Source organism: Scatophagus argus, chromosome 19 (assembly GCF_020382885.2).
Source record: "Scatophagus argus isolate fScaArg1 chromosome 19, fScaArg1.pri, whole genome shotgun sequence".
In the NCBI taxonomy this organism is placed as follows: domain Eukaryota; kingdom Metazoa; phylum Chordata; class Actinopteri; family Scatophagidae; genus Scatophagus; species Scatophagus argus.
This window is the reverse complement of record NC_058511.1, coordinates 137724-165700: the sequence shown is the minus strand read 5'-3', so window position 1 is coordinate 165700 and position 27977 is coordinate 137724. Positions and strand designations below refer to the sequence as shown.

The window sequence follows — 27977 nt, the reverse complement described above, 5'->3', positions numbered from 1 at the left end:
CTCTGTATCGATGTGTAATTTGGAGGTTGTAGACTCTGTGTGGCCTCTGAACCGGCTCCACTAATAGCCCCCTCATAACAATACTGCAGGAAAAAACCTTCTTAAACTGGACCTCTCAACATGTCCTCCAACTGTCGTTCTCTGAGCTCAGAGTCCATCAGGTGCACCTGTCCCAGCCTCTCACTGGAGGTTCTGATGGAGGTGCACCATCAGCTGCAACAGTGTGCATAATGTAGAGCAGATCTGAGACAGGCTCCAGGGAACAGCAACAGAAACAGCACCTGGAGGAAGAGGAACAGGCAGACTGCATTTCTGATGTGACCAACATGGAGTCTGGGATGCTCAGCAGCAGTGGCAGAGCTGGTACTATTGGACCTCCTCCTCCTCCATCATCATCATCATCATCATCATCATCCCTCCGCACACCTCCGCCGCTCAGCCAGTTCACCCAACAGCAGCACCACCACCACCATTGGCAAACCCACCACAACATCACCTTCAACAACAGCATCCAACAGGGCCAGGGGGAGCCGCGGGGAGAGGGCAGTGGGAATCCTCAGCATCATGGAGGTAAGGAAGACATCCTCCTGGTGGGGAACACCCGAACGGAGGAGCGCCATCACCAACACCAGCTGAATAACAGTGAAGAGGAGGGAGAGGAGGAGGAGGAGGAGGAGCGGATGGATGGCAGTCTAGGATCAGCCACTAGCACCACCAACAACAATCCTCCTCCAAGTGGTTCCAGCTCCGAGTTTAATCATTATTATGGCAATGGAAGAGGAGGGCCCAGCTTTGATCAACATGGCGGACAACAAAGCGCAGGGACTGGGATAACCGCGGCGCACTCGGTACACAACACTATGGATCAGGTTCAGAACTCCCACGAAGGGTACAGCAACAACAGCCCGTATAACCACTACCCGAACTATCGGCCCGGCTATGGGAGTAGTGGATACGGAGGCATGATGAGTCCTTCACGCCAGGGGAATAACCTGATGGGCCCGGGCAGCGGCAGCTCGCTCTCTGCTAACCACAGCAAAGCGGTTATGACTGCTACCAGCTCCCCGGCTGGAGGTGGAGCTGACGGCGGCAACAGCGGAGGATATCAGCGGTTCACCGGACAAAGTCAGCAACAGCTGCACCCCTCCGGAGCTACACCGACTTTGAATCAGTTATTGACTTCTCCGAGCACGATGATGAGAGGTTATGGAAGTGGATATCCAGATTATAATAATCCTTCTGCACAACAACAGCCGAGCATGGGGCTGGCTAAAGACATGGGCTCACAGTACGGCTCGGCTGCTCATGGCTGGGGAGGACAACAAAGAAATCACCCCACCATGAGCCCAGTGAACAACGGGCAGGGCAGCGGCAGATCCCAGGTGAATAACTCCTTGTTTGTATTTGGCAGTAAACTCTTAAAACTACAGAGGGAGAGAGTCATTTTTACTGTAGCTACCCTGCTAGCTGCATTCCCCAGTTAGCCGCTATGCTAACACAAGTTTATAACGTCAGCTTGTTGGTTAGCACTGCAGACAGACGTCATTTATACAAGTGGCACTCAAATGTGCACGTCTTGGCAGTAATGTGAATAATGGTTCGTCCCGAATGAGTCCGTTGCATATGCAACATTAAATAAGAGTCATTCGAGTCAACAGTAGTTAGTAAAGTCAGTGTTTCGATTCCGTGTCCAAGGTGACTCTGTGTGCAGCTTACAATGCTAAGCTAACCATAGCCTTTTAGCTGCTGTTCCCGAGCCGTGCAGGCCCGAAGACGCTGCGTGTCTGCATGAAGACAGCTCGCATATTGTAAGCAATGATACCGGGCTTACATTTGGCTGTTATACCGTGAAATAAAGTTTGAGGACACTGAGGTGTGGTGTCAGGCCTCTCGTTGTTTCTGGCAGCTCTATTCACATCTGACACGAACTTACTGTTTAACACATGCTAATTATGTCTTTTAAAGACAAATGAGGGGTCACCCTTCAAGTTGTTTTCACAGCTTTTTGTGAGTCTCTGTCGTGCTAACAGAGGACTGAAGTCGGATCAGCTCGTCCCGGGCTCATGCTGGCACGGAGCCCCGTTATGGCCCCCATCTCCACGCAGCAGCCCTGACCTTCACACATGCAGATTAGCCATGTGCCCCACTGCCACCATCATAACAACACTGGAGCTAAATATTCGGCATGCTCTTCTGGCTGCTCCCACAGCGGCCCGCGGGCCTGCAGGGAGCCTAAACCCGACAGGCTCGCTCCTGGCCCCCTCGGTCCGCCACGACTACAGCCTGTTGAACACACTGCCTGCCTTTACTGTATCATGCGTGGGTTGATAAAACATCAGTAAACAGAAGTCAGGTCTGACCTGTGAACTTTACGTGGACTCACAGAAGTCAGTCTGAGAGGAGAAACTCTGACAGACTTTGATAATCTCGAGGGTCATTCGACACAACGTATTTTCTGACTGTGGATCAAAAAACCATTCGGTCCACTGCACCTTTTCACCATCAAGATACAAAATAGTTTTATTTTTCAACAAAGTTTAAATAGACAACAGACAGTCAGTCCACATGGCCCACATTATTCAGCTTTCAGTGATGGATGGATTAGTTGATCTGCAGAAAATTGAATCCTATTTTCATTGTTGATGAGTTGTTTAGGTCAGTTAATACTGATCTAATGTGAGGGTTTTTCATGTCCTTTTCATATCTGAATAAGGTTGTGTTTTTCACTGTGGGTCTCTCCTGGTGAAAGACAGGACCAGAAGCAGCTGGACACCAGTGTCTGATAAAACCACATCGTTCTTCATAAAGTTCTGGACAGCCTTAATTTGATGCAGAAATCATACAAACATCCATCACACGATCAATGGCCCAGTGAAACAAGCTCTCTGATGAATGCATGATCACCTTATCATATTGACTAGTTATCGAGTATTTAGCGAAATCTGTGTCTCTGCACACTGACTTGTTATTTATTAGTCAGCTGATTTATTGACGGTAATGGAGCTCTGATCAGCCCGGGTTGCTTTCCAGCCTGGTCGTCCTCTCTGACTGCAGCCTGCTGTGTTTTCATTCAGCTGATGGATGGACACGTGACCTTCAGAGGTGGCATCAGACTTCGGTATCAATTGTCAGGTTTTTTTTTGGTTGAGTGAAGCCCTCTGACTCCTGATGGCATATCAGCCTGTGATGTGTTTACTGTCCTCCCATGGCTGGGCTGCAGCCAACCTGCTCGTCGACATTAAACCACCTCAGCGTCTCTTTTTGATTCAGTCATCTGCATCAGATTCTGATGAAAACTCTGATAAACCATATCTGACACTAACTATTATTTTCATCATGGATTCATCTCTGATTATTGTCTCTATAAAATATAAGTGTTTCTCAGAGGCCCGACCGACACCTTCAAACGTCTTGTTTTGTCCTTATGATCTAAATTCAAGTCAAGTCAAGTCAACTTTATTTGTACAGCCCATTTTTACAAGCAGTTTGTCTCAAAGGGCTTAACATAACATCAGCAACATCCTCTGCCCTTCGACCCTCACATCGACTGAGGAAAAACTCCCAGAAAAACCTTTAACAGGAAAAAATGGAAGAAACCTCAGGGTGAGCAGCAGAGGAGGGATCCCTCACCCAGGACGGGCAGACGTGCAATGGATGTTGTACAGGCAGGAAAGCAGTTAACAACATGAGAACAACATTACTAAAAAGACAAGTAAAACAAAATCTCAACTGTTTAGTTTCATTTTTGATACCACCTCAATATGGTTTTAACATTTCACAAGATTGAAATTATCATAATGAAATTATAATGAACTGCTGTATCATTCATGTATGTTTTATGTGCTGTTGAAAATCACTATCCTATCAATTCTGTTCAGTTCAATTTCGATAGTCGGAGAGTCCCAACGACTCTTCATTTACTGTCAGCTGTTGACAAAGCAAAGCGGAATACTTTTGAGAAGCTGAAACCAGTGAACTTTTGACATTTCTGATTGAAAAATGACTAAATGATTTATTGATTTTGGTTGGTTAATGGTTGCGGCTCTGCTCTGGACTGGTTCAGGTCAAGGTCCAGATGTCCTTCCTTCCATCCTAATGCTTGGTTTCTGTGGTTTACAGTCCCACCAGCAGGTCCATTTATCTGCTCTGCAGCTTTTCACTGCATCACATGATCTTCATCTTCCTCTGCAGTTGGGCCGGACGTCAGAGAATCCTAGAGAACTCGTTGTTCGTGTTGGTTTGAAAGTTGAAGTTCAGAGTTTGTTAAGTCTCATTAACCAATCATTTCTCGCCTCCAGGTGCCGCCCATGGACTCGATGGCGATGAAGCGCTCCCAGCTCTACGGGATGAGCAGCAGCCCATACGCCCAGCAGCAGGCGGCGCCGTACTCCGGACAGTCCTACGGCTCGCCCTCCCCTCACAGATACCCGATGGGAATGTCCAGCAGGGGGCACATGGGGCTGGGAGGGATGCAGTACCCTCAGCAACAGGTAGGAGGCGTTCTGCGCACCTTCACAAAACAACTCAAGCGTTTTTGATCCATCCATCCCTGCACTTGTTACGTAGTCTTGTGTCTGATGAAACAATTTGTGTAATTTGTAATTTTCGTCCTCACCCCGTCCTCACTCTGTCCTAACTCTGTCCTCACTCTGTCTTAACCCTGTTCCTAATCCTGTCCTAACTCTGTCCTCTCTCTGTCCTAACTCGGTCCCTATCCTTGTCATAACCCTGTCCTCACTCTGTCCCTAACCCTGTTATAAGTCTGTCCTCATGAGAGCAAGCAGCAGCGTTTGTTATCGGTTATAAATGAATGTCATTCATTGGAATGACTTTTTCAACATTATGGCATGCTAGTGTTAGCATGTGGCTCAGAGCACACGGAGATCCTAACATGACCTGTCAGCGTGGATTCAGATGAACCTCTGAATGTGTCCTGATGTAGACTCTCCTTAACTGTGCATCACAGATCTGAAGTCAGCAGGAATGCATTTAAAATCCCAACTGTTGCTGTGGCCATCATGTGATTGTCCTGTAATTGCGCTTCAATACTTTTCATGCACACCTGAGACACCCCACAGATGTAAGGCTGGGTGGGTGGGACCTGAACTGTTCCACCTTCTTCATCTTCACAGTCTCATCCTGCTGGTGTTTTTCTGCTTGTGTGTTTTCAGATGGCTTCTCAGTACAGTCAGCAACAGCAGAACGTGGGTTACTGCCAGCCGGGTCAGCCGCCGTACTTCAGCCCACCGCAGCAGCCCGCTGCCCCGAGCCAGCCGCCGTACATGCAGCCCCGCCCACTGCCACAACAGGTACACACTGTCATGTCACTCACTCTGCTCCCACTGATTCCTTCGTTCAGATCACCACAACAACCAATAAGATGACGAAACAGGGAGGCCCGTGAGACTCTGCTCGTCTTCCTGTTTTCTATGTTGTTCTGCAGCATACTGACATGAAAGCGTCTGTTTCAGAGAGCCGGAGGCTTCCGCAGGGTTGACTCCTCCCAGACCGGCCTTACAAAGGCTCCGCCGCGCGGTCGATTTTATCTCAGCCTCAAACGCACCACACGTTAAGCTGAAATAAACCACCTGAGGGCACAAACTAGTAACCACAGAACAAAATAGTGACACAAGTAAACAGGTTTGTGAGTTGAGACCACTGAGAGGAAGACTGACACTGTGACGAGTAACGAGCAGAGTTCAGGGATTAGAGGCAGCTGATGCTAACGTCATTCATGATCAGGATGAATTAATGAGATACAAATAAGACAGAGGAGCTGAAGAACAGTCACTTCTGCAGCTTTCAGTCACTGTTTATGCACAAATCATTTAGCAGTCAGGAGGTTATCCCGTTGATGTTTGTGACGTTTCATTACTGCCCACAGAAAAAAGTTTCCTTGCAGAAAACAGAAGAACTCAGCCTAATGTAATTAAAGTTTGTGTCTACTGTCCAGTCTTAATGTTAAAAATGTCTTGGATTGTGACTGAACTTTGCTATAGCACTCAGTTAGCATCAGTTAGCTGATGAGGACCTTGTGGACTGGATGAAAGCTCCAGACCACCTTCTGAGTGGACCCTGAGGTGAGACTGATGTGTCACCTCCTTCATCTATCCTGATTCAGGAGGTGCCGCAGGAGGCGTACGGGGGGCGGGGCCAGTCTGCTGCTATGACTCCTGGGAAACCAAACCATGAGGAGATGAGTGTGAGCCAGCAGGAGAGGCCGTCCAGCCTGCCGGTAAGTAGAACGTCTGGTGACTGCACGGCAGCTTCTTGTTCTTTTTGTTTGTCTTTGTACGAAACGATCAGAAGTGAAACTAAAAGTAAACAGCAGCAGTCGTATGGATTTTTCTGGGGGGGAATATCTGCCTCACATCGTTAAAACGCTGAAGTGAGTAGAGTCTGATGGACTCGCAGACTGTCTGATCCAGAAGCAGCTGAGCTTCTGACTTCTGACATGATGACAGTCTGAACGGCGCTGCTCAAAAACACGTTTTTTTCATGGATCAGCTTTGATTTTGTGATTTGCAGGTGAAAGGTTGTCAGGTAATCTGCTGATTATTTTCTTGATTATTTGTTTAATAAAAGGTCATGAAATGGTGGAAAATGTCCATCACAATATCCTAAATCACTCAGCTGACAAAACCCAAAAGTATTTGGTTTACTGTCATACTGTCTGAGAATCTTTTGCTTTTACTGCATGAAATGTGACTTGCGTGATTAATCATCTGTCAAAATGGTGACTGATTAATTTACTGATTAATGGTGTAATCTTTTTGGCTCTTAGAGCTTGACCATGCTTGGTTGGTAAAGGAACACTTTTTAGACCGGTTAATTCTTGAATTTCCCTTGGGATCAATAAAGTATCTATCTATCTATCTATCTGTCTATCTAATTATCTAATTATTCAGGTGTTAAAGTGAAAGTTAACCCTGAACCCCATATTTTCAGTATTTACAGGATGAGTGTACATGTACTCACAAGATATGTAAAATACTGCAGTCAGTGCAAAAGTACACAGCTTTAATTTTGAGAAGTTAACTGCAACAGTTTTAAATATGTTAGTCCTTTATTCGTATGACAAGCAGGAAGAAGAAAAGAGGTTCAGTAGTTGCCTCAAGCAGTTGCATTTGTTTGGGACTGTTTTCAGTGGCGGATGAATCTACCGTTGGTGCATGAATGAGCATTTGTGGCAGCAGAAAGGACTCAGCCAGTCTAAACTACTGTGTGTGTGTGTGTGTGTTTTGCTGACACACTCCGTACGTGTCAGCAGATAACATTCACTGTTGGTTTGAGTCTGCAATACGGAATATGATCAGTTTAGTTCCTTTTGACACTGAAAATGCAAAAGCTGGAGGTTTTCCATGTAGTGAGCGTTTCTTCAGTGGAAGCAGAAAAACCAGAGCGAGTAAAATATGCATGATGCAGCGTCTCACCTGCTGTCGGCCTGTAATGAATAAGAAATGATAGAGGGCCAATACCGGAGCTCTGGGGAGCACCTGAGTCTGTCCGGGGATTCTGAGAACACACATGATGCTCGTTTTGTGTCAGGTTTAGTCCAGTTCTTGTCAGTCCTTCACTCTGTGGTGTTCATTCACACCTCGTTTGAAGCCTGGACTGACTCGCAGTCAGCTGTGGGCGTTACTCTACTGTTAATCTACTGTTAAGTTTTTTTCAATAAAGTCATGATGAAAGTCGATTAGTTATCATGTTAATTAATCAATGTTAGTCTTGATCAGAGTATTGACCACAATGATTGATTGTGCCCTTCGTTTCATTTTTTGATCACTTTGATTGACTGGGAGTGCTCCTCTCTCTGCCTGCTTTTCCTCCTTCATAATTTTTTTTCCATCTGTCCATCCATCTCTCCTACTCTCTCTTTCACTTTCATCTTTTCTTTCTCCTCCTCCATCATCCCTTTATTTCCTCCCCTCCCTCCTCTCTCTTTTCCTCTCTGCGTCTTCCCCTTCTCTTCAGAGCCTCCTTTTGAAGTGAGGCTGCTGATGCAGTTGCCATGGCGACAGGCGGAGGGGAGATGGCTCTGTTGCAGGAAGAAAAACAAAACGAGCAGAAATCAGCTGCACCCAAAGACTCTTAAGTCTGTTGTCGTCTTGTCTCTGCAGTTAATTGTTAACAAAATAAACAACAGTAAAGACATCTTACATCTTCTTTTTCATGAAAAATAAAAATCAACTCCTGTTAGTGAAATCAGGCTTGTGTAGTCTCTACAGTTGGTTTAGAATGAAATCCATGGAATAAACCTTAGACAGTATCACCCAAAGGACTTGAATGCGTCATAATAAATAATACTTTTTAATAAATTCAAATAAATCAGTAAAGACTCATTAACTTCCAATACTTTCACGAGTAATTATACAACCTTTTGCAAGAACCGCCCATAGAAATTAGTACACCAGTTGCTGTTTTCTTGGCCAATTTCCGATTTTGTTTTTGCATGACCTGGTTATTCTGGTTTTCTTTCTAAGAACTATAATTGACTGCGTGTACAAACAAAAATCAGCTTTTCTTCAATGCAAAATTTTACTTTCACAATAAAAGAAATTCATAAACTTAACAAAATAAAGCAACTGGAAAGAACTACAAATAACAGTTAACTGAAAATAAGTTGCACACCCAACTTTATCGGACATATTTTACTTTATCAAACAAAAACAGGTCCAACAGATTTATATAATAAAACAAATGTCACTTCTATCATTTTACAGTATACTTATAACTTCATCAGGCCTGAGGTCTTTTATCACATTTCTGAAGCTTCTAGGCTCAACTATGGAGACCAGCTGATCAGATGGAGTCGTGAATCCCATAATTTCCCTTGTAATTGCTTTGGTCTTTTCACTGCTCACACTGAGGAAACACTGGAGAGGCTGCAGGTGTGTGTTTGACACTGAGCTCGCTAGCTTTAGCTTCAGCAGCTTTTTCTTTGCTAGCTTCTTCAAACTGCGCCTGTTCAGCTGGATGATAGTGTTTCAAGTGTCTGATTAGGTTTGTTGTTCCTAACGTTTTCGTGGTTGTCCCCCGTGATTTGCTTTGGCTTTACATGTATTATGAATTGTGAACTTTGTGTCTTCTTCTCACACAGCTAATAACTTCTACGCTAAAGCCATGTTAGCAGCTGTGTCTGTGGCTGTGGTGCTGCCTGTGCCAAGCTGCGTATGACGTGTGATGCATGCATACAACGGACCAGCCTGGAATCGGAGAAACGCCCGGCTGACCGTCTGGTCTCCGGTTCGAGCTGAGCACGCTGAAAATCATTCCCGTCGATTTGATCGAATCGATTCTGGTGCATCTCTAGACTTTACAGATTTTCTTGTTTGGCCCCCTAATTTTATTTTGTAAGATTTTATTTTGTAAGTACTGCCACACCTGTTGGACAGAGACACTTGTCTCTGTTCAGAGGACACTTTGTCCCAATGGACTGGATGTGGAGCCGCCGTTGAAGCTGCGATTTGAAAAAGTTGTCATGTATTCAACATGTTCATAACAGCGGCAACAACCACATCTGCCCATAAGATTAAGAGTGAAGACGTCTTTGTCCATCAGGGACACGTTCAGTTTGTGTCTGTGCAACCTGTTCAGAGTCACGTCCGTCGCTGCCGTGTTTGACTGGAGTTCATTAAATGTAGAAGGTGCTGTCAACTCGAGGAGGAGATGACGGCAGAAATATGAGGTGTGCACCAATAAAGTAGGGGATGAAGACTGAAAGACAGGAGGGGGAGGACGAGGAGAAAGAAAGAGGAGAAGCACAGCAGGAGAGGAAGGAGAAAAGGGGAATAAGCTTAGAAAGGAAAACAGGAGTAGAAAAGGAAGTGTTTAAGGAAGATGAGAAGAAAAAGGGAACATGAGGGTGAAGGAGTGAAGGAGATTAGGAGAAAACACACTCTCGTCCAGGGCTGCTGACAGTCGAAACAAGAGAAATATTTAAATTAGAAAATGAGGAGAAAAATGGAAGAAGGCAGCAGGAGAGGAGAAAGGTGTGATGAAAGGAGAAAGGCTGAAGAAGGTGATAACGGAGGGGAAAGGAAGAGAAACAAGGGAGCGAGAGGTAGGAAGGGTAGAGAGGATGAAAGAAGACAAGGAACAGAGGAAGATATGAGAAAGAAGGGAGGAAGCATGAGGTGACAAGAGGAAAGAGGAGGAGACACTCTAAGAGAAAAAGTAGAGAGAGGAGGAAGGTCGATCGAGGCCGCAGACAAACACTCGCTTTTTATAATTAGAACACAGACCAGGAGTGTGCGTGCGTGTGTGTGTGTGTTATGCAGCGCAGCAGCTGATTGGATGAGCTGTTGGCAAGGGGTTGGGGGGGTGTGTCCCTGTTCTATGATTGGCTGGCTCAAGGCCCAGGGGCAGATGGGAGATTTCAACGCAGTGCTTTTCCCCTGTCCTTTGCTTTCTCTCTATCTGTTCATTTGTCTCCTCTTTCCTCTTCATGTTTTTCACCTTTCTGTGCTTTGCAGCTCGTCCCCCGATCACGCCATCCTTTCTGTTTTCCTCTTCTCTTGTTCCACGTGTTCATCTCCCTTTCCATCCATCCATCCATCCATTTTCTATACCGCTTATCCGTCAGGGTCGCGGTCATCTCCCTTTCCTTCCCTCAGATATGATCTATTTTGTCGTGATCTAAAAACGAGTGAACGGTCATGAAAAAGAAAAAACCTCAACAAACTGGAGTCAGAAGTTGAATCTGAAGGTCAGTTTTATTCCTCAGTTAGCTGTCTTCACTGAGCTGTCAGTCTGACAGGTAATCGATCTGCAGCTTCCAGTCGGTTCTGTTGGTTTGGGTCAAACTGTTGATGTTGTCCAGTTGAAGCTCAGCTCACGTTTATGAGCTGTCCTCCTGTTGACATCATGTGCTTTGCTGCAGTTGAAAAAGACACCTGACAGTAACGTGTTCAGATTGCTGTATCTCCAGAAAATGTTGAGAACCTGACAAGTGAGAAGTCCAGATCAATGCAGCAGGAGTTTGGCGTCTGTGTTCCAGGATTTATCCGGCTCCATTGACGACTTGCCCACCGGAACAGAGGCAGCGGTGAGTTCAGGCACGTCAGGTTCCAGCAGCGCTCAGGGTGACCGGGGGACCCCAACCCGTTCTCCGTTCTCCCCCCATGTCTCACCTCGACTCCCCCCACCAGCTCGTACCGGGCCTTCACCCTCGCCCTCGCCGTCCCCTGCTGGGTCCAATAGCCAGTCACGATCTGGACCCATGTCTCCCACCAGCGGTGGGCCAGGTAGGGTATTGATGTAATTTCCTGTCTCTTCAAACTCCTGCAGCTTGTTAACAGCCATTGAAATGATCTGTGCTAGCATTAACACTATGTCTTCCTGTCAGGATGTCAGCTGACCCCGCAGGGTTCTGGTCCTGGATCAGATCTCGGTCCTCATCTGTCCCAGTCTACCATGACTCAAAACAGAGGTACGACTGACACATCAGCTGTGGATTAATTGTTCATATGGGTGACTAATAAACGACAGGCTCATATTTTAAAACATTACCTGAAAGTTCAAAATGTCCACCTAGGGTGGCGCCAGAGGAAAGGAGTTAGTAGGCTTCATCCTCTGGGACCATGAATGTCTGTACAAAATGTCCATCAAGTAAATGTACTGCATCAGTTTGGACTGGCTTGAGCCAGTGATGACAGAATTCTGGTGGAGCTAAGCTAACAGTTTCCACTTGCTTCCTGTCTTTATGCTAAGCAAGGCTACGCACAGATTCCTTCACTTTTCCTGTCTCTTCAAACAGGAAAAATGTCCTACCGTGTCCTTCTTGTCTGTCTGTTCTTCAGGTTTCCCTCCCTCCATGCAGCGTAGCGTCCAGGGGCCTCAGTTTGGCCCCCAGCAGTCCACACCATCCATGTCCCCTCACTCAGCGCTGGGGGCGCCCATACACCATGGCTCCTATCAGCAGGGAGGCTCATATGGCCAGTATGGACCCCCAGGTACACATTGTAACCCACAAGGAGAACATACCTATAAAGAACCAGCAAATAGCTGTTTTTGATCATTTCCCTCCTCATCCTCTTCAGGTAACTACCCACGGCCCCCCCACTATGGCGGGGCCCCCAGTGCCAACTATAGCGGCCCTGGTCCAGGCCCCGGCTTAGCCAACAGTCTGGGCCTGAATGCAAGCAGTCCCATGCATGGTCAGGGCCCATCCGCCCCGGCAGGTCGCGGTCCTGGCCCTGGTGGCCGACCGTACCCTGCTGGTGGGAATGCCATGGCCCCCTCCTCCCCTGGCATGCCACAGCCTGCTGGCCAGGGCATGGGACCTCCAGGGCCCAGTGCCAGCCGCAAACCATCTGAGGTTGGCCCCAACGCCGGTCCAAATGCGAACACCTCATCCTCAGCGTCTGCCTCAGCCGCCCAGGCCAGGTGAGTCTGGAAGAGTCTGGAAAGTCAGAACTATTCCAAGAGTTCCAGGAATGTATGTGATGAAGGTGATGAGAGAGAAAAGGTTCAGGGAGGGATTCTGGAGTTTCATGACGCTGGATGAATCAGGACTAGAATGGCTCATGAAGAACCCAAAGAGTGCTGAATTGGGTGATGAGTTTTGTATTTGTTGGCATTTATTGTTTGAAGGTGCTTCTCCCCCTCCCTCCATCATTCAGACCTCCCTTCACTCGTTCCCCAGCCTTCAACCACCAGCCTTGGCCCTCTCATCCACCTCCTCCTCACCCCCACCAGTCCCCTCCTCCTCACCCTCCTCACCTGTCCCAGCAGGGAACCTGGGCTCAGTCCCAGGCCACTGTGCAGACCCCCCTGATCATTATGGGTAGGTTTGGTACCAGAACCGGACAGCATGGCTGTCCAATCAGCCTTCAGGGACAAAAGCAAATCATATGACTAAAATGGAGCTAATCAAAGCCTTTTTTCTGTGGTGTCCAGGCAGGGCAGCTACTTGGGCACAGTACCATTGGGAGGACTGGGCCCCGCCGGCCCCTATAGCCAGCATCCAGGCAGCAACTCTGGGAGGATGACACCGCAGGGACCCCCGTACAACGTCCCATCCTCAGGTAGGACCGCAGATCCCAGTGTCTGTCAACATCAAGGCTGTTTATGTTATAAATGACCTCATGACTGCCCTTTCAGGCCCCACGATGGTGGCAGCAGAGGTGATGGCTACTCATCCAGAGGCCAAGCAGAGAGCTGAGCTCAGCAAAGAGGGTGTTTGCCCTGCCAGCGAACAGCCCAAACACAAGGTGCGTCCTAAGGCTCTGTCATCCAATCACAGTGGCTGTTTGCTCTGCCAATCATGCCAGCTCCCATGATACCGTTGTGCTCTCCCGGCATGCTGTAACAGATGCACGTGTGCTAATTTGAATGGATCTTTGCAGCGCTGACGAGGTTTCTGAGTGAATGGGTTGTTGTGTCTGTGGAACAACTGTTTCAGACCTGCCTTGTAGTGCTGTTTAGTCAGTCAGCATAGTATCAATGTTCTGTTCACCATGAAAACAGCTGAAGAAGAGTAGTGCCAGGCTCGGTTCTTCTGTTCCAGCTGTTGCTGATGGATCTTCAGGTCTGTGGAGGTCCACACTTGTGGAGGGCTGGGGTCAGCACGTTGCCACAGAGTTGTTTGATGGTTTGGCTACTGAAGCTTCCTGGTGTCCTTCTGCTTCAGAGTGGATGCCTGCACTGTGGTGGCTTTCAGGTCTGGTCCTGTTCAGCCAGGTTCCTGGCTCCTCCACAACCTCTCACCACCGAGGGCTGACTGAAACACAGCATCTTTTCATTTGGCCTCAGATGGGCTGATGCTGATAGGTGGTTTCTGTCGGCATGTGACATCCACGTGACTTAAACCAGAACATTACAACAGTTGAATAATGTAATAAATCCAGTTTATTGTTACAAAAAACAACTTCTCACCAAACTGAGTTTGGGGACAACAGGTTTTCCTGTCAGACTTTGTAATTCAGCTTCTTACTGCAGTTTGAGGTTCCCTGGTGCTTCTGACACCCCTCTCCTCACTTTATTTGACAGTATTGATCCGTTTGTTTCGAGCCGCATGTGTTTGTTAGACTACGTTTGTTTTTTTTGTTGTTTCTGCCAACACGAGCCAGAGCACATGCCGACAAACCTCCTCTGTGGAGTTTTGTTTCTCCTTGTTTTTCCCCCTCTTGTTTAGTTCAGCAGCCAGAGAGTTTCTCCTCCTCGCTGCTCTCTGTTGACTTCCCTCACCTCATTATCCAATCATGGAGAGTCAGCTTTGATCACAGATCTGTGAAGGATGTGGATGTGGCGGTCGGGGTTACGTGACACGACTTAATGAGAAGTGGCCGCTTTGTGTCTCAGCTCGACTTGGTGTTTCTCTGTAGAGACGGAGCTGCAGATTTTTACTGTTTCCTGTTTTGTGCTGCAGCAGCGAGCTTGTAGTTTGACGCTCCACAGGTTGGCAGATTTTTCTTCATGTCAGCTGTCACAGAGTCTTCAGAACAGATGTAAGACAATAGGAAAATGTGAGCAGGGTGGAAGCTTTAAGTTCAGCTGGCTGTTGAAGTTCACAACAGCTTTACAGTTTTCAATCTAGTTCAGTTTATTCATGTAGCACCAATTCACTCGCCAACTCAGAGAGAGCCAGAGAGACATAGAGGGGCGTGGGGCGTGAGAAAAGAAGTACACAAACAGAAATGCATAGCAGCAGTAATAATACCAGAAGTATTGGAACTGTAGATAATGATAACGAAGTATACAGAAGGTACTATGGTGATTATGATAGCAATAGTAGTAACAATAATGATGGTAGTAGCTGTGCAGAGTGATAATAGAATTAAAATAGATTGTGACTAAACAGTAGTAATCGCCGCAAAATTCGAGCAGGACCGCAGCAGGAGGTCCAACCATGATCCATGAGGACCTGAGAGACGAGAAAGCACAAGGACTCCAGGGAAGAAATTGGGTTAGTGATATGCATTAATGGGACATAAATGTGTGCAGAAGGAGAGTTAGAGGAGAGAGAGAGAAGCTCAGTGCATCATGGGAGATCAGTCAAAGCCTATAGCAGCATAACAAGGGACCAGGCTAGGCCAGTCCTAACTATAAGCTTTATCAAACATCAAGGTTTTCAGTCTGCTCTTAAATGTAGAGAGGGTGTCTGCCTCCCGGACCGAAACCGGAAGATGGTTCCATAGTAGAGGAACTTGATAACTAAAGACTCTGGTTCCCAGTCTACTTTTAAGGAAGGAACCACAAGTAGTCCTGCATTTTGATAACGCAAAGCTCTGGTGGGATAATAGGGAACTATCAACTCTTTAAGATAGGATGGTGCCTGACCGTTCAGGGCTTTACATGTGAGGATGAGAATTTTAAACTCAAGATGGCAGGTCTCTGTGCAGTACTTAAAATCTGTGGTGTAAATGGTGAAGAGGAAGAGAGAGAGGACGGTCCCCTGTGGAGCCCCGGTGTTGCTGATCACTTCATCTGACAAGCAGCACTTCAGGCGTACATACTGCGGTCTGCCTGTCAGATATTCTGCGATCCAGGACACCAGTGGGGCATCCACCTGTATCGCTGTCAGCCTCTCAGCCAGCAGAGCCGGCCTGATGGTCCACTCCAAGGCGGGGCTGGTAGCTGAAGGGGATCCTGAAGTGGTTGGACCATGGGCCAGAGCTGTTCCAGGACGAGTCTTTCCAGGGTCTTCATGATGTGTGATGTCAGAGCCACAGGCCTGTAGTCCTTGGGGTCGCTGGAACGCAGCATCTTCGGGACAGGAACGAAGCGTGATGTCTTCCACACCACGGGGACCCTCTGAAGACTCAGACTCAGGTTGAAGACATGATGAAGTACTCCACTTTGCTGGGGGGCACAGGCTTTCAGGACCCTGGGGCTCACACCATCTGGGCCTGCAGCTTTGCCTGCACAGAGTCTCTGCAGCTGTCTTCTCACCTGATCAGCTGTGAAGGTCATCGTTGAGGTGGTGGGTGGGGGAGGGGTGTATGTGGTACCCAGGTGAGAGCGATCTAAACAGGCGTCTGGGGACGAAGTGTGAGCGAGACTGAAACCACCTTAATGCAGTTCTTTTAATGCCAATTAAGTGTTTCAATCTGTGCAATAAGATAGAGTGGTCAATGGTGTCAAATACAACACTAAGGTCTAAGAGTACAGGGACAGCGATAAGTCCCTCGTCTGATGCCAGGAGGAGGTCATTTGTGACTTTGACTAATCAGAATCAGAATCAGAATCAGAATTCCTTTATTTATCCCTGAAGGGAAATTCTTGTTCTTACAGACGTTGCACATGCAGTATCCCCGACCAAGAAAGGAGAAAAGTGCAGAGTATAAAAAGTAGGATAAACAATAAAGATAGGATAAACAAAAACTAAAATCTCAAAGTACAGGTATTTACAAAAACTGTATTCAAATTTTTTAAGAAAATATAAAATGCAGGTATGTACAAAACAGTGTAGTTCAGAGTAAAAGAAAGTAAAAGGAGTCGCGAAAATATAATAAAAACAGTAGAAAACAGTGAGAAAGATTGGGAGCGTCTGTAACAGGCTGCACACGTATCGACATATGCGCACTTCTAATGCCGTCTCTGTGCTATGATGAGCTCTAAAGCCAGACTGGAAATCCTCAAGTAAACTCTTACTATGTAGAAAGTCACATAGCTGATTGGCGACTGTTCTTTCAAGGATCTTGGAAAGAAATGGAAGGTTAGATGTTGGTCTATAGTTGCTCAAAACCTCTGGGTCAAGTGTGTGTTTTTTAAGGAGAGGTTTGACTACAGCTACTTTAAAGGACTGGGGTACATAGCCTGTTATTAGGGACAGATTGATCACATCTACAGGTGCTAAGTAAGGGTAAAGCTTCTTTGAGCAGCTTAGTAGGAATGGGGTCTAAGAGGCATGTTGGTTTAGATGAAAATATGAATGAATTTAATTGATGAGGGTCAATGAGAGAAAAGCAGTGAAGATAATTATCTAGTTGTTGCTGCTGTTTCTAAGGTTCCAGTGTTTGATGGTAGATCAGTACCAGCTGAGGTCAGCAGGTGTTGAATGTTTAAAATCTTGTCATTAAAAAAGGTTATGAAGTCATAAGGATACAAGGCTCAATAGCACTATGGCTCTCTGTCAGCCTGGCTACAATGCTGAACACATACCTGGGGTTATGCTTGTTATCCTCAATTCATTTGGAGTAACAGGCTGCTCTGGCAGTCCGTAGGGCCTTCCTATATGATATAAGACTGTCTTGTCAGATTGAGTGAGATTCTGTGAGTTTGGAGGAACACCATTTCCTCAAATTTTTGCACATTTTGCTTTAACATGTGAACCTCAGTATTATACCATATACCGTGGCCTACAATTGGCATAAGACTTTTCTTTAGTGTTGTAATGTTCAGCAGTACTGGGACACCATACTGAAGTCAGTGACAACAGAATTGATTCCTTAAATTTAGCTACAGCACTATCAGACAGGTATCCAGTGTAGGAGTTTTTCCTTGGTGGTATGTAGTCAAATAATACAAATTCAAAAGTTATTAAGTGATGGTCAGATGTGTTAATCTTTATTAGATTTCTATGTATAACTCCTCTTTTTGTATGTGATTTAATTAATTTAGGTGGTCGGGGGACAGGCAGTCTCTATGGGATATTGGGTGGATAACTGTTCCAATGGAAGCGCAGAGAAGCGTGTAGGACTGCAGCAGCGTGCTGCCATGTAGAGAAAACCTGAGTTTATATTCCTGATGTTTGAATTAGGATTAAAGGAAGAAATTAAAAAGGAAAACTGAATAATGTTTAAGGGAAGATGCACAGTCAACTCGTCTTAATTTATTTTCCTAAATCCTGATTTACAATGAGGATCAGTCAAACTCGTCTGATAACTTTGAAGAGCTTGTACCAGTTGAGGTGTTCAGGGCTTGACTGGTGGCCATCCAGTCACGTACTGGGAACTGCATGAGGCACATCACTGATGAAGACCTGATGGTGTTGCCTGAAGATGCTGGCAGGTGGCAGGGTTTACCCTTATGGAATTGATGTGAACAAAGAAGACACCTGTTGTTAACCAGGTACCTGCTGGCTGCTTCTTAACAAGCCTCATTAACCCGACTGTTCATCCGCTCCCAGCTGCTAAATGCTAAAGCTAATGTCTGAAGTTAGGTGGTGCTCTTAAGCCTCCTGCTTGCAGCCTCTGTGAATTTCGACTTGTGTTTGTGCTCCCTCATTTTTCTTTGTTAATTTCCACTCGGCCATCCTGACGTCCCCTCACCACATGCCTCTGTTGTGTGTGTGTGTGTGTTTTGTATCACAGGACAGCTACGGTTCTCAGTGTGTGTCCAAGCCCCCCACCCCCTCCCCCATTTCCCCCAGCTCAGCTAGTCTGTCCTCCTGTCACGGGGAGGACAGCGATAGCATTAGCAGCCCCGCCTGGTCCAAGACGTCCACCAGCCCTGTAAGTGCAACCCAGACGCACATCTCTGTGTGTGTGTACACGTGTATACATGTCATTGTGATGACTTTGACTGTGTGTGTGTGTGTGTGTCCTGCTGCTGATGTGTGAAGGCCTCATAACTCCACACTTTTACTCTGTTTGAAACTATGATGTCATCATGTTAAGTTTGACAAAATCTGACTGTTTGGATATGCGAGGTCTTCACTGGACAAAGCAAAACTGCGCTTGCATCTGGTCTTTATTTTATTTTTTGAGTTTTTGTTATTGTAAATGTTTCCCTTTGTGTTTTCTGTGAGACTTTCTCATTTAAAAAGCAGATTTCAGTTCAAACTAGCCTGAGACCGAGCAGCACGTCAGCTTCAGTTTTCAGACTCACCTCCTCATCCAGCCTGTTGGGACTGTGCTCATTGATAACACGAGGTGGAGCGGATGGTGTAAAGCCTCTTCTGCTCCCACAGACCTCCGTCACAGCAGCTGTAGACAACGTCCGGTCTTTACTGGTGTCTTATAGGGAAACCACTCGGAGGTCCCCTACAGGAGGTCTTTATGTCAACATGTTTCAGATTCAAGATTTCAATTCAGTTTATTTATATAGCGCCAATTCACAACAAAAGTTATCTCATGACACTTTCCAATTAGAGCAGGTCCAGACCAAACTCTATTAAATTGTAATACAGAGAGCCCAACATTCCCCCTTGAGCAAGCACTTGGCGACAGTGGATCCACGATCCACGACAAGGACTCCAGGGAAGAAGTTGGGTTAGTGATATGCATTAATGGGACATAAATGTGTGCAGAAGGAGAGGAAGAAAGAGCTCAGTGCATCATGGGAGGGCCCCCAGCAGTCTAAGCCTATAGCAGCATAACATGGGGCCGGCCTAAACCAGCCCTAACTATAAGCTTTATCAAACAGGAAGGTTTTTCGTCTACTCTTAAATATAGAGAGGGTGTCTGCCTCCTGGACCGAAACTGGAACATGGTTCCATAGTAGAGGAGCTTGATAACTAAAGACTCTGGTTCCCAATCTACTTTTGAGGACTCTGGGAACCACAAGTAGCCCTGCATTTTGGGAACGCAAAGCTCTAGTGGGATAATAGGGTACTATTAACTCTACTACTATTAACTAAATATGATCTCTCATGCTGGTTTTTGTCAGTAGTTGTGCTGCAGCGTTTTGGATTAGCTGGAGAGTCTTTATCAGAATTCCTTTATTAATCCCTGGAGGGAAATTCTTGTTTCTACAGACAATTGCACATGCAGTGTTCCCGACCAAGAAAGGAGAAAAGTGCAGAGTATAAAAATAGGATAAAACAAAAACTAAAATCTCAAGTACAGCTTTATTACAGATTTATTGGGGCAGCCTGATGATGATGAATTACAATAATCCAGCCTGGAGGTAATGAATGCATAGACTAATTTTTCTGCATCTTTCTGACTCAGAATGTGCCTAATTTTTGCAGTATTGTGAAAGAATGCAGTCTTTGAAATATTCAATATGTGTGTGTTAAAGGACATGTCCAATACGCAGAAGATATCAAAGTGCAGTTTGGTCTGGACTTTAAACATCACTAGACAACTTCAACCTCCTGCTTTGTTTTGTGGTCCGCAGCAAGGTCTGCCTTTTCAAAGTAAAATGTGGATGAGAGTGTGAGTACATTCAGCTACGTTGGGTGCACATTAGGGGTGAGACATATCCAACAAAATAAAACCATGTTCAGAGCTGTAGTCCAGGCCACACAGAGGCAGAGGTTTCATAAAGAGATGTGTTGTTAAGATGCAGTGTGACACACATCAATGGTTGAGCTCACTTCCTGCTTCTCCACAGATTGATTACCACGTCTGTCGCTTGCTGTGATCGCAGACTTTCTCCATGTTATTCACTGTTAGCTGAAAGTTTGTGTGCTGTTCCTGTTTGAATGAGGAAGTCTCACTGTGTCGGCCATCTTTGTGCGTGCTTGCCTCAGTGCTGTCCAGCCACCTCTCACATGTAATGCTGTCATGTGACAGGGACTGTGATCAATGTCATTTTGGTAATGAGCTTGATGTTGATCTTGCCTGAAGTATGAAGTAAACTGTATTAGTTCTTGTAGTAGTACGACCCTGAGACGAGAGGCTGGGTGGTGCTGTCGCTTTGTGTCATTGGGATGAGAGTGTAAAAGTTATTACACAGAACTGAATAAACCCTGCATTCTGGCTCAGAAACAGATTTAAAAACATAAAACGTGTTTGACTTTTGGATGCTCTCAGCTTTTTGAAAATTATTTTTGCTTGGTTACGTTTCAGCTTGTTCAGAGAAACAAAGCAAACATGTTCTCCATCCTTCAGAGCTACAACATGCTGAATAAAACAGCTCAGTGGTAGTTTATTTAGTTTATTTTGTCATTTCGAACAGGTGCGACCCAGTAAACCTGATCAACAGCTCCTCCATAATAAACGACAGTGTAAATACTCAGTATTCACATTTGTAGATGATGTTGTCAGGGTTTGTGCCTCCGCACAGGGAAGCTGAATTAAAACATGCTTTCACTGATGTGGTGGGAAACCGCCTTTAAATCAGATTGTGGTGCATTTTTTTTATGCATGTGCATGTGATTTTGATTGCTGTCGGTCTTGAGGCTGACCGTGATGTCTTGTCTCGGTCTCGGTCTCTGCAGAAGCCCAGTGCAGCCACCATGACCAGCGAGAAGATCACTCGGCTGTATGAGATGGGCTCGGAGCCGGAGAGGAGGCTGTGGGTGGACCGCTACCTGTCCTTCATGGAGGAGAGGGGGACGCCCGTCCCAAACCTACCCGCAGTGGGAAAGAAGCCTCTGGATCTGTGCAGACTGTACCTGGCTGTCAGAGAGATCGGAGGCCTGGCCATGGTGATGCTTTGGTTTTAATGCTGCTCAGTCTCTCCATGAATCCATTCGTTTCAGTGGTCTTCAGTCTTTTGACTGCTTTTATTCTGTTCAGGCTCATGTCACTGAGAAACATCTCAGTTTTTACAAATGAGTTTAATGCATAAATCTCTCATCCTCCTCAGGTCAATAAGAATAAGAAGTGGAGGGAGTTGTCCTCCCAGCTGAATGTGGGGACATCCAGCAGCTCAGCCAGCTCTCTGAAAAAGCAGTACATCCAGTACCTGTTTGCCTACGAGTGTAAGGTGGAGCGAGGGGAGGAGCCTCCGCCTGAGGCTCTGGGACCTGCAGGAGACACCAAGAAACCTCTGTCGCTCCAGACCAAGATCCAGCCTCCCTCCCCAGGTGAGTCACCTGTTCCCTTTCAGGACTGAACAACCTGGGACCCAAGGTGTCTCTTAACCTTAGAGGTTCTTCTGGGGTTTTCAGGTGATCCGTTAATTAAGAAGTCCTGCTGGTTAACAAGTTTGGACCTGAAATATTTCTCAAACACTTGGACTTGATTCAGGACAGAAGTGTCATTAGATGAACCATAACAAGGTTGACCGTAAGAAGTAGAGATGCACCAATTGACCTACCAGACACTGGAATCCGCGGCCCGGTTTTCCGTGTTATCGGGCCGTCTCCCGTATCTCTGATTCTAAGCCGGTCCATTTTACGCATGTGCCACATGTTGTACGCACAGGGCGCAGTGACGTCACAGCCACCTGCTAACAAGTTCTTCACTGTGCATGAAGAAGCCAGAGCTCAGTGCCAGACGTGCCTGCAGCCTTTCCGGGCTTTGCTCAGTGTGAGCAGTGAAAAGCCCAAAGCAGTTACAAGGAACATCCTGGAATTCGCGTTTGATCGAGTTACCAGAGCAGCACAGATCCTTTAGGAAACATAGCAGACGCATGAGAGCGCTGAAAAGAGCGGCGAACCAGACGAGTATGCAGAGTTAGCAGTAAGTTTGAGTTGACTGCAAATGTCCAGTGCAAGTCACAGTTGGTCTGTAAATAAACGCTACGACTTCTCAAGACCAAGCAGAGCTCCTGTGTGCTGGTTCACCCCGAAGCAGGAAGTTCTCTTCAGTCCAGGAGGAAGATCCCCTCCTGCTTCCCGACCGCAGCCAGAAACTAAGCAGAGAGAAGATGAACAAGAGGCCTCAGAAATGTGATAAATGACCTCAGCGCTGATGGATTTACGAACATAAGCGTATGGATAAGGCATAAGGTGTGCAGCGCATTTTCAGTTAATTATTTGTATCTCTTTCCTATTGCTTCATTTTGAGGGAAGTTTAATAATTTCTTTCATTATGAAAGTAAAATTTTGCATTGAAAAAAAGTTATTTGTTTATACATGTTTTCAGAAAATTGGAATCGACAAAGATCAGCACTGGCAGGTCACATTCCCAAAAATCAGAATTTGAATCGGCCAAGAAAATTGCGATCGGTGCACCTCTAGTAAGAAGTCAGACATTCAGTCTTTCAGCTAAAAGTCTGTAGAGAACTGACGAAACACTTGTCTTTGTTGGTATCCTTACTCTCCCAACTGTTTTCCAGCAGTGACATCACTTCCTGTATGGAGCAGATGAGCGATATTAAACACCAGGACTCTGTGTAAAAATCCTGTTGTGTCAGATTGAAGCTGTAAAGAACATTTTCATCGGAGACGTCTCTGAGGGACGACAAGATGAAGCAGCAGCAGTGTTACAGGTTCTCTGTGTGAAAAGGACTTAAATGATGCCAGAACACACACACACACACACACCGTAGTTATGCAACCGAAGCAGGGTGAGTAGTCAGATGGGGAACCTCAATATGACCCAATTCCCACAATGCCTCTCTCTGTGTTCGTACATCGCTGACCACATCAAAACGCACACAGACTGCTGGCTGTTTCTTGTAATTGAAAAATAAATTCTCATACTGTATTTGATTAAAGATGCTTCTAAAGTGTGTGTAGATACATTGTAATGATCAAGTGTAAGTCGGACTATAAAACTTCACACCCAACTTTATGTAGAATTGAAACTGCTGTTATGATCTCTGCTGTCAAAGTCCTAAAAGAGCCTGTCTGGTCCAGAAGACTTGGTTGTTTTTATTCCCAGTGATGTCCGTGTTCAATACTTGTATTGTCCTTGTACGTAACGTACGTCTGAATAAGTGCGGTTACAGGATGACACATAACCCTGGTTCTCAGCAGGTTCTCTGTCTGCTCTGTTCCCCTGCAGCCAATTCAGGCTCCCTACAGGGCCCCAACACGCCTCAGTCCAGCAGCAGCTCCTTGACCGAGGCCCCTGGAGACCTGAAGCCGCCGACCCCCGCCTCCACCCCACACAGTCAGATGGGCCCCCAGCCTGGAAACAGGTGGGGAGAGGGGCTCAACTCTGAAATTCACCTGGCCTCACAAGCACAGCAACGTATATGTGTTTTTATATTGTAAATGTGTAGCTGGAAGCTAAAATGTCACATTTTGAAAGAGATTGGGTTTAAAGCAGTTTTATTTCTTTGCTCCATCAGAAAATAGACAGACTAATGCCAGATGTGCTGATCACGAGAGAGTCACGGGGAATACACAACAGATCAAAAATAGCAAATGTTAGAAGCCCCATGATGAAGCCCTGTGGCACACCTCATCTGAAGTGAATGTTATTGACAGGTCTCAGTCATGTTGTATTGACTCTACATAAGATTTGAATAAGTTCTGGTGATGAGGAAACTGATTGTTAGCCTGTATTGCAGATTGCTGTGATCACTGTCACCATCAGTCACTGGTATTCAGTGCATCATGTCAGCTAGCTTTAGCTGAAACCAGTAGATGTCTGTCAGTTTGTGGAGAGCCTCAGTGCCACATGCAGGTTCATTTTTGATGCATATCTGAGCCTTTCTGGCCACTGCTGTGCACACAGATGTTGCTTTAGAAGAGCAGTTCACTGCACCACTGAATCTGCATGTCACTGCCAAATGTTTTCACTTGTGTTCATGTGGTCCCACTGCTTTAAATGTCAGGCACATGGGAGGAGTGAGCGTCCAGGACCCGTTCTCTGAAGGCAGCGATCCAGCCTTCCACAGCAAGCGAGGATTGGGACCTGGTGGCGCCCCCTGTCAGCAGGGAGGAGGTCCAACAGACTCCTCGATAAGAGTGCCGTACGATGCCAACAAAGACCTGTATGGAGGAACGAGGAAAGGTGAGCAGTGAGAAGAGGATGGTGTCTTTACAAAGTTCTAAACGTTCATGTTGATCCCATTACCACTTGCTCTTTACTGTGGTCTTAAGCAGTATAGTACAAACTCTTCAGCTCATCAAATAGAGCTTTGTTATCACACCAAGTGTACATGTGAAATGGCGTGTTGAGCATCAGTAGATTTAAAAGTCTAATGTAGCATATATCAACAGGAAGTCGTTTCTTCAGTAAATGAAGAGTCCTTGTTTAAAGTTTTCAGTGTTTGTTGTCCTGGTGGGCGTGTCTACCCAGGAAACCAGTCAAAATGCAGAAAACCTGTGCAGCAAAGGACCAGTGCTGTGGACTGTACAGCGTCAGGCCTTTAGTTTCAGCATTCTGCTGCCCCCTGATGGTCAAAACCTGAAGTGTTTTATTTAATTGCTGCTCTGACAGCGTCTCCTGCGTTACTTTATATTGCACGCACATTACATCACCCTTAGTTTTTAGACTTTCTTGCTTACAGGCAGTTAACAGCAGCAAAAGACAAGCAAATAAAACAATTCACTGATTCAGACAGTTTTTATGATACAGTGCAGTTGTCATTTTTTGAGATGTCCTTGCCTGTTCCGCTTCAGGTCCAGGGCCCAGCGAGGCCTTTGGTCCCGGTCAGATGCCTGGCGGTGCCATGCAGGACATGTACCCCCGCGGGCCTCCCCCTGGGCCCCTGACAGGGATGGGTCCCCGACCCCAGTACCCCTACAGTCCCAGCTATGAGCGGAGGTGAGATGGAGCTCACAGATCACATCCACCTCGTTGATGGAGGTGACCTTTGGATGTGGACTACAACTGTGCTGGAAAACAAACATCTTTCAAATTCTGTTTGACCTCATACCTGAAATCTTGTTTGTGCCTTGCAGGTCTGACTTTTTAGGTCTTACTGAGTAAGCAAAATGTGTATGTTACCTTTTCCCATCTTGTAGGATGGACCATATGATGGGGCCTGAAGGAGGCATGGCGCCCCCTGGAGGTCAGAACAGCATAGGTCCATCTGGAGCCGAGGCGGGGATGTACCCCAGCAGATACCCCCAGCAGAGGTGAGCGGAGGGCTGTGCGTTCACTGTCCAGTTTGTGGATGGCTCATCGAAGTGTAAATAAATTCTGCTCCCTCTCTTTAGACATGGACACGATGGTTACAGCCAGCAGTATCCTCACAGCATGGCCTACAGTTCCCATCAGCCCCTGTACCCTCAGCAGCAGGTAAGCAGCAGCGGTTCATCCATGAAAAATACTAAATCACATATTCCCATGCCACAAAATGTAACTATTTCGAAGTCAGTTGTTTCCAACAACACTGTTACCAAACCAAACAAATCCCTGCCCAGTCAGGATCACAGTGTGTCCTGTTACCAGATGAATAAACCTGTCAGAGAGCTCTGCCATTGGTGTGGACACACAGACCCTCAGCTGCTTCTCAGGCTGTTCTCTGTCCTGTGTCTACAGGGTTACAAGCGACCAATGGACGCTCTCTATCCTCCTGCCAAGCGCCACGAGGGCGAAGCCTTTGCTGCGCAGCAGTTTGGCTCTCAGCAGCCCGACATGTTCAGCCCCTACGGTGGAGGGGGTGGGGGCTACATGGGCCCTGAGCGGCGGCCTGTCCAGGGCCAGTACCCCTATCCGTACCCACGGGAGCGACAGGGTTCGGCACAGCACGGCATGATGGGCTCAGGTCCAACGGCGATGGCCGGGGCCCCTGGAGAGGGGCCGCAGGCCAACATGTGGCACCCCAGGACAGACATGGGCTACACATACAGCCGGCAGAGCCAGGGGCCCCCCTACCCTGGTATAGGCCGAGCAGAGGACCAGGAGGGCAGGGCCCCCCAGGACAGTCAGTGGCTTTCGAGTCATGCCGGACAGCGCCAGCCACCGTACCCCCCCAACTCCTCTTCTTCCTCCACCCCTTCCATGCCCCCTCTGCCTTCCAGACCGCCCCCCTCTTCCTTTCAGGCCACGCCCACCGCCTCTAACCATGTGACCCGCTCTCACAGCCCCTCCTCCTTTCCCCGGCCTTTGGGGGGTTCTCTGTCTCCCAACAGTGGCCCCTACCTGCCCTCGATGAAGAAGCCGGGACACCCTGGTGTCCCTCCTGGACCCCCACCCGCTCAGGGCCTTCACTTCATCCACAGAGAGATCACCTTTACCCCTGGCACTGTGGAGGCCACGCCCCCCAAACTGAAGCCACGACGCAGACTCGCTGCCAAGGACATCGGTGAGGCAACACACATACTCACACGCACTGTTATCTGGCATCGTCTTTAGTGACAGACCAACAACAGATACAGGTCTGAATCAGGTCTCAGTAGTTCATACGCCCTGTTATTCAACTCGTCCAATCAGGAACCCCGGAGGCATGGCGAGTGATGATGTCACTGAAGTCTGGCCTGTTAGCTGAGAGCACCTGGGCTCTGGACACCATCAACATCCTGCTGTATGATGACAGCACTGTGGGCTCCTTTAGCCTCTCACAGGTCAGACACACACACGCACACACAGTCAGTCAGTCAGTCCAAACAGGACTAGAGGGTTTCAGGGACTCTGGATGACGTAGCAGAGAATCAGACACAAATGTTAAATGCGTATTCGTAAGAAGTGATGAAGCAGCTGATCTCTTTCTGTCCTTCTGCAGCTGCCTGGCTTCCTCGAGCTCATCGTCGAGTATTACCGCCGCTGCCTCATCCAGATCTTCGGCATCCTGGAGGAGTACGAGGTGGGAACGGAGGTCCAGAGAAACCTGCTCTACCCAACCGAGGAGGAGGAATTGCTGAAGGAGCAACCATCTGCCGCCTCTAATTCTAACAGCAAATCAGCTGAGGACCAGAGTGTACTGAGGAGGTCGGCGGAGGAGGTGGAGATGACGTCACAGCTGCTCAGAGCTGCACCTGACACTGACGATGAGGACGTTAAAGATCCTGTTTTAAAAAAGGAGGTGGAGGAAGAGAAAGAGAACCAGGAGCAGGAAGATCTGCGACCCAAACAGACCAGCAAGTACGACAAGCTGCCAGTCAGGGTGGAGGAGAAGGGCGAGGAGTGGGAGGAGGTGGAAGAGCGCTGGGCTGAGCTCAGCAGACCAAACAGCTTCATCAGCGGCCTCCTGCACTGGAAGGCTGGAGGAGGAGACTCCACGGCTCACATCCAGACAGGAGAGTCCAGCCACACAAACACCCCAGTGGAGAGGGCGGAGAGAGACAGAGGAGACGAAGGGTGGAGTCAGGAGAGAGAGGGAGGTGGTGGCAGGCAGCAGGAAGCTGAGGGAGGAGTGGAGAAGAACCTGCAAACTAATGAGGAGAGACCACTGGAAACCCAAGAAGGTAAAGACCTGGAGGAGGAGGGAGGGATGGGAGAAGGAGGAGGGAGGGAGGAACAAGTAGGTGGGAGGAGGAGGAGGACAGAGGAGGTGCAACTTCCACGTGGTCCCCTTTCTGTTTAATGAGGATTTAGTCTGAGCAGCCTGATGCCAGTTTATCAACTGTAAAAACA

General features: G+C 47.2%; 1 protein-coding gene across 3 annotated transcripts in view; it reads left to right on the top strand.

The window, feature by feature from the left end:
• The first annotated feature begins 311 nt into the window (after positions 1 to 311).
• arid1b (AT rich interactive domain 1B (SWI1-like)) overlaps positions 312 to 27977 on the top strand; it is a 29623-nt gene continuing 1957 nt past the window's right edge. Inside the window, exons 1-22 of one of the 3 annotated variants that reach the window (XM_046373443.1) lie at positions 312 to 1382; positions 4299 to 4490; positions 5172 to 5309; positions 6122 to 6235; positions 11000 to 11246; positions 11348 to 11431; positions 11802 to 11954; positions 12042 to 12387; positions 12647 to 12787; positions 12901 to 13028; positions 13105 to 13214; positions 18258 to 18398; positions 21053 to 21262; positions 21424 to 21643; positions 23511 to 23646; positions 24289 to 24467; positions 25079 to 25223; positions 25424 to 25537; positions 25619 to 25700; positions 25944 to 26709; positions 26838 to 26968; positions 27127 to 27808. In XM_046373443.1, coding sequence (XP_046229399.1) covers positions 327 to 1382; positions 4299 to 4490; positions 5172 to 5309; positions 6122 to 6235; positions 11000 to 11246; positions 11348 to 11431; positions 11802 to 11954; positions 12042 to 12387; positions 12647 to 12787; positions 12901 to 13028; positions 13105 to 13214; positions 18258 to 18398; positions 21053 to 21262; positions 21424 to 21643; positions 23511 to 23646; positions 24289 to 24467; positions 25079 to 25223; positions 25424 to 25537; positions 25619 to 25700; positions 25944 to 26709; positions 26838 to 26968; positions 27127 to 27808 — 5515 coding nt within the window. In that variant the 5' untranslated portion in view covers positions 312 to 326. The remainder of the gene's footprint in view (positions 1383 to 4298; positions 4491 to 5171; positions 5310 to 6121; positions 6236 to 10999; positions 11247 to 11347; positions 11432 to 11801; positions 11955 to 12041; positions 12388 to 12646; positions 12788 to 12900; positions 13029 to 13104; positions 13215 to 18257; positions 18399 to 21052; positions 21263 to 21423; positions 21644 to 23510; positions 23647 to 24288; positions 24468 to 25078; positions 25224 to 25423; positions 25538 to 25618; positions 25701 to 25943; positions 26710 to 26837; positions 26969 to 27126; positions 27809 to 27977) is intronic. The other 2 variants (XM_046373444.1, XM_046373445.1) reach the window with 2 other exon arrangements.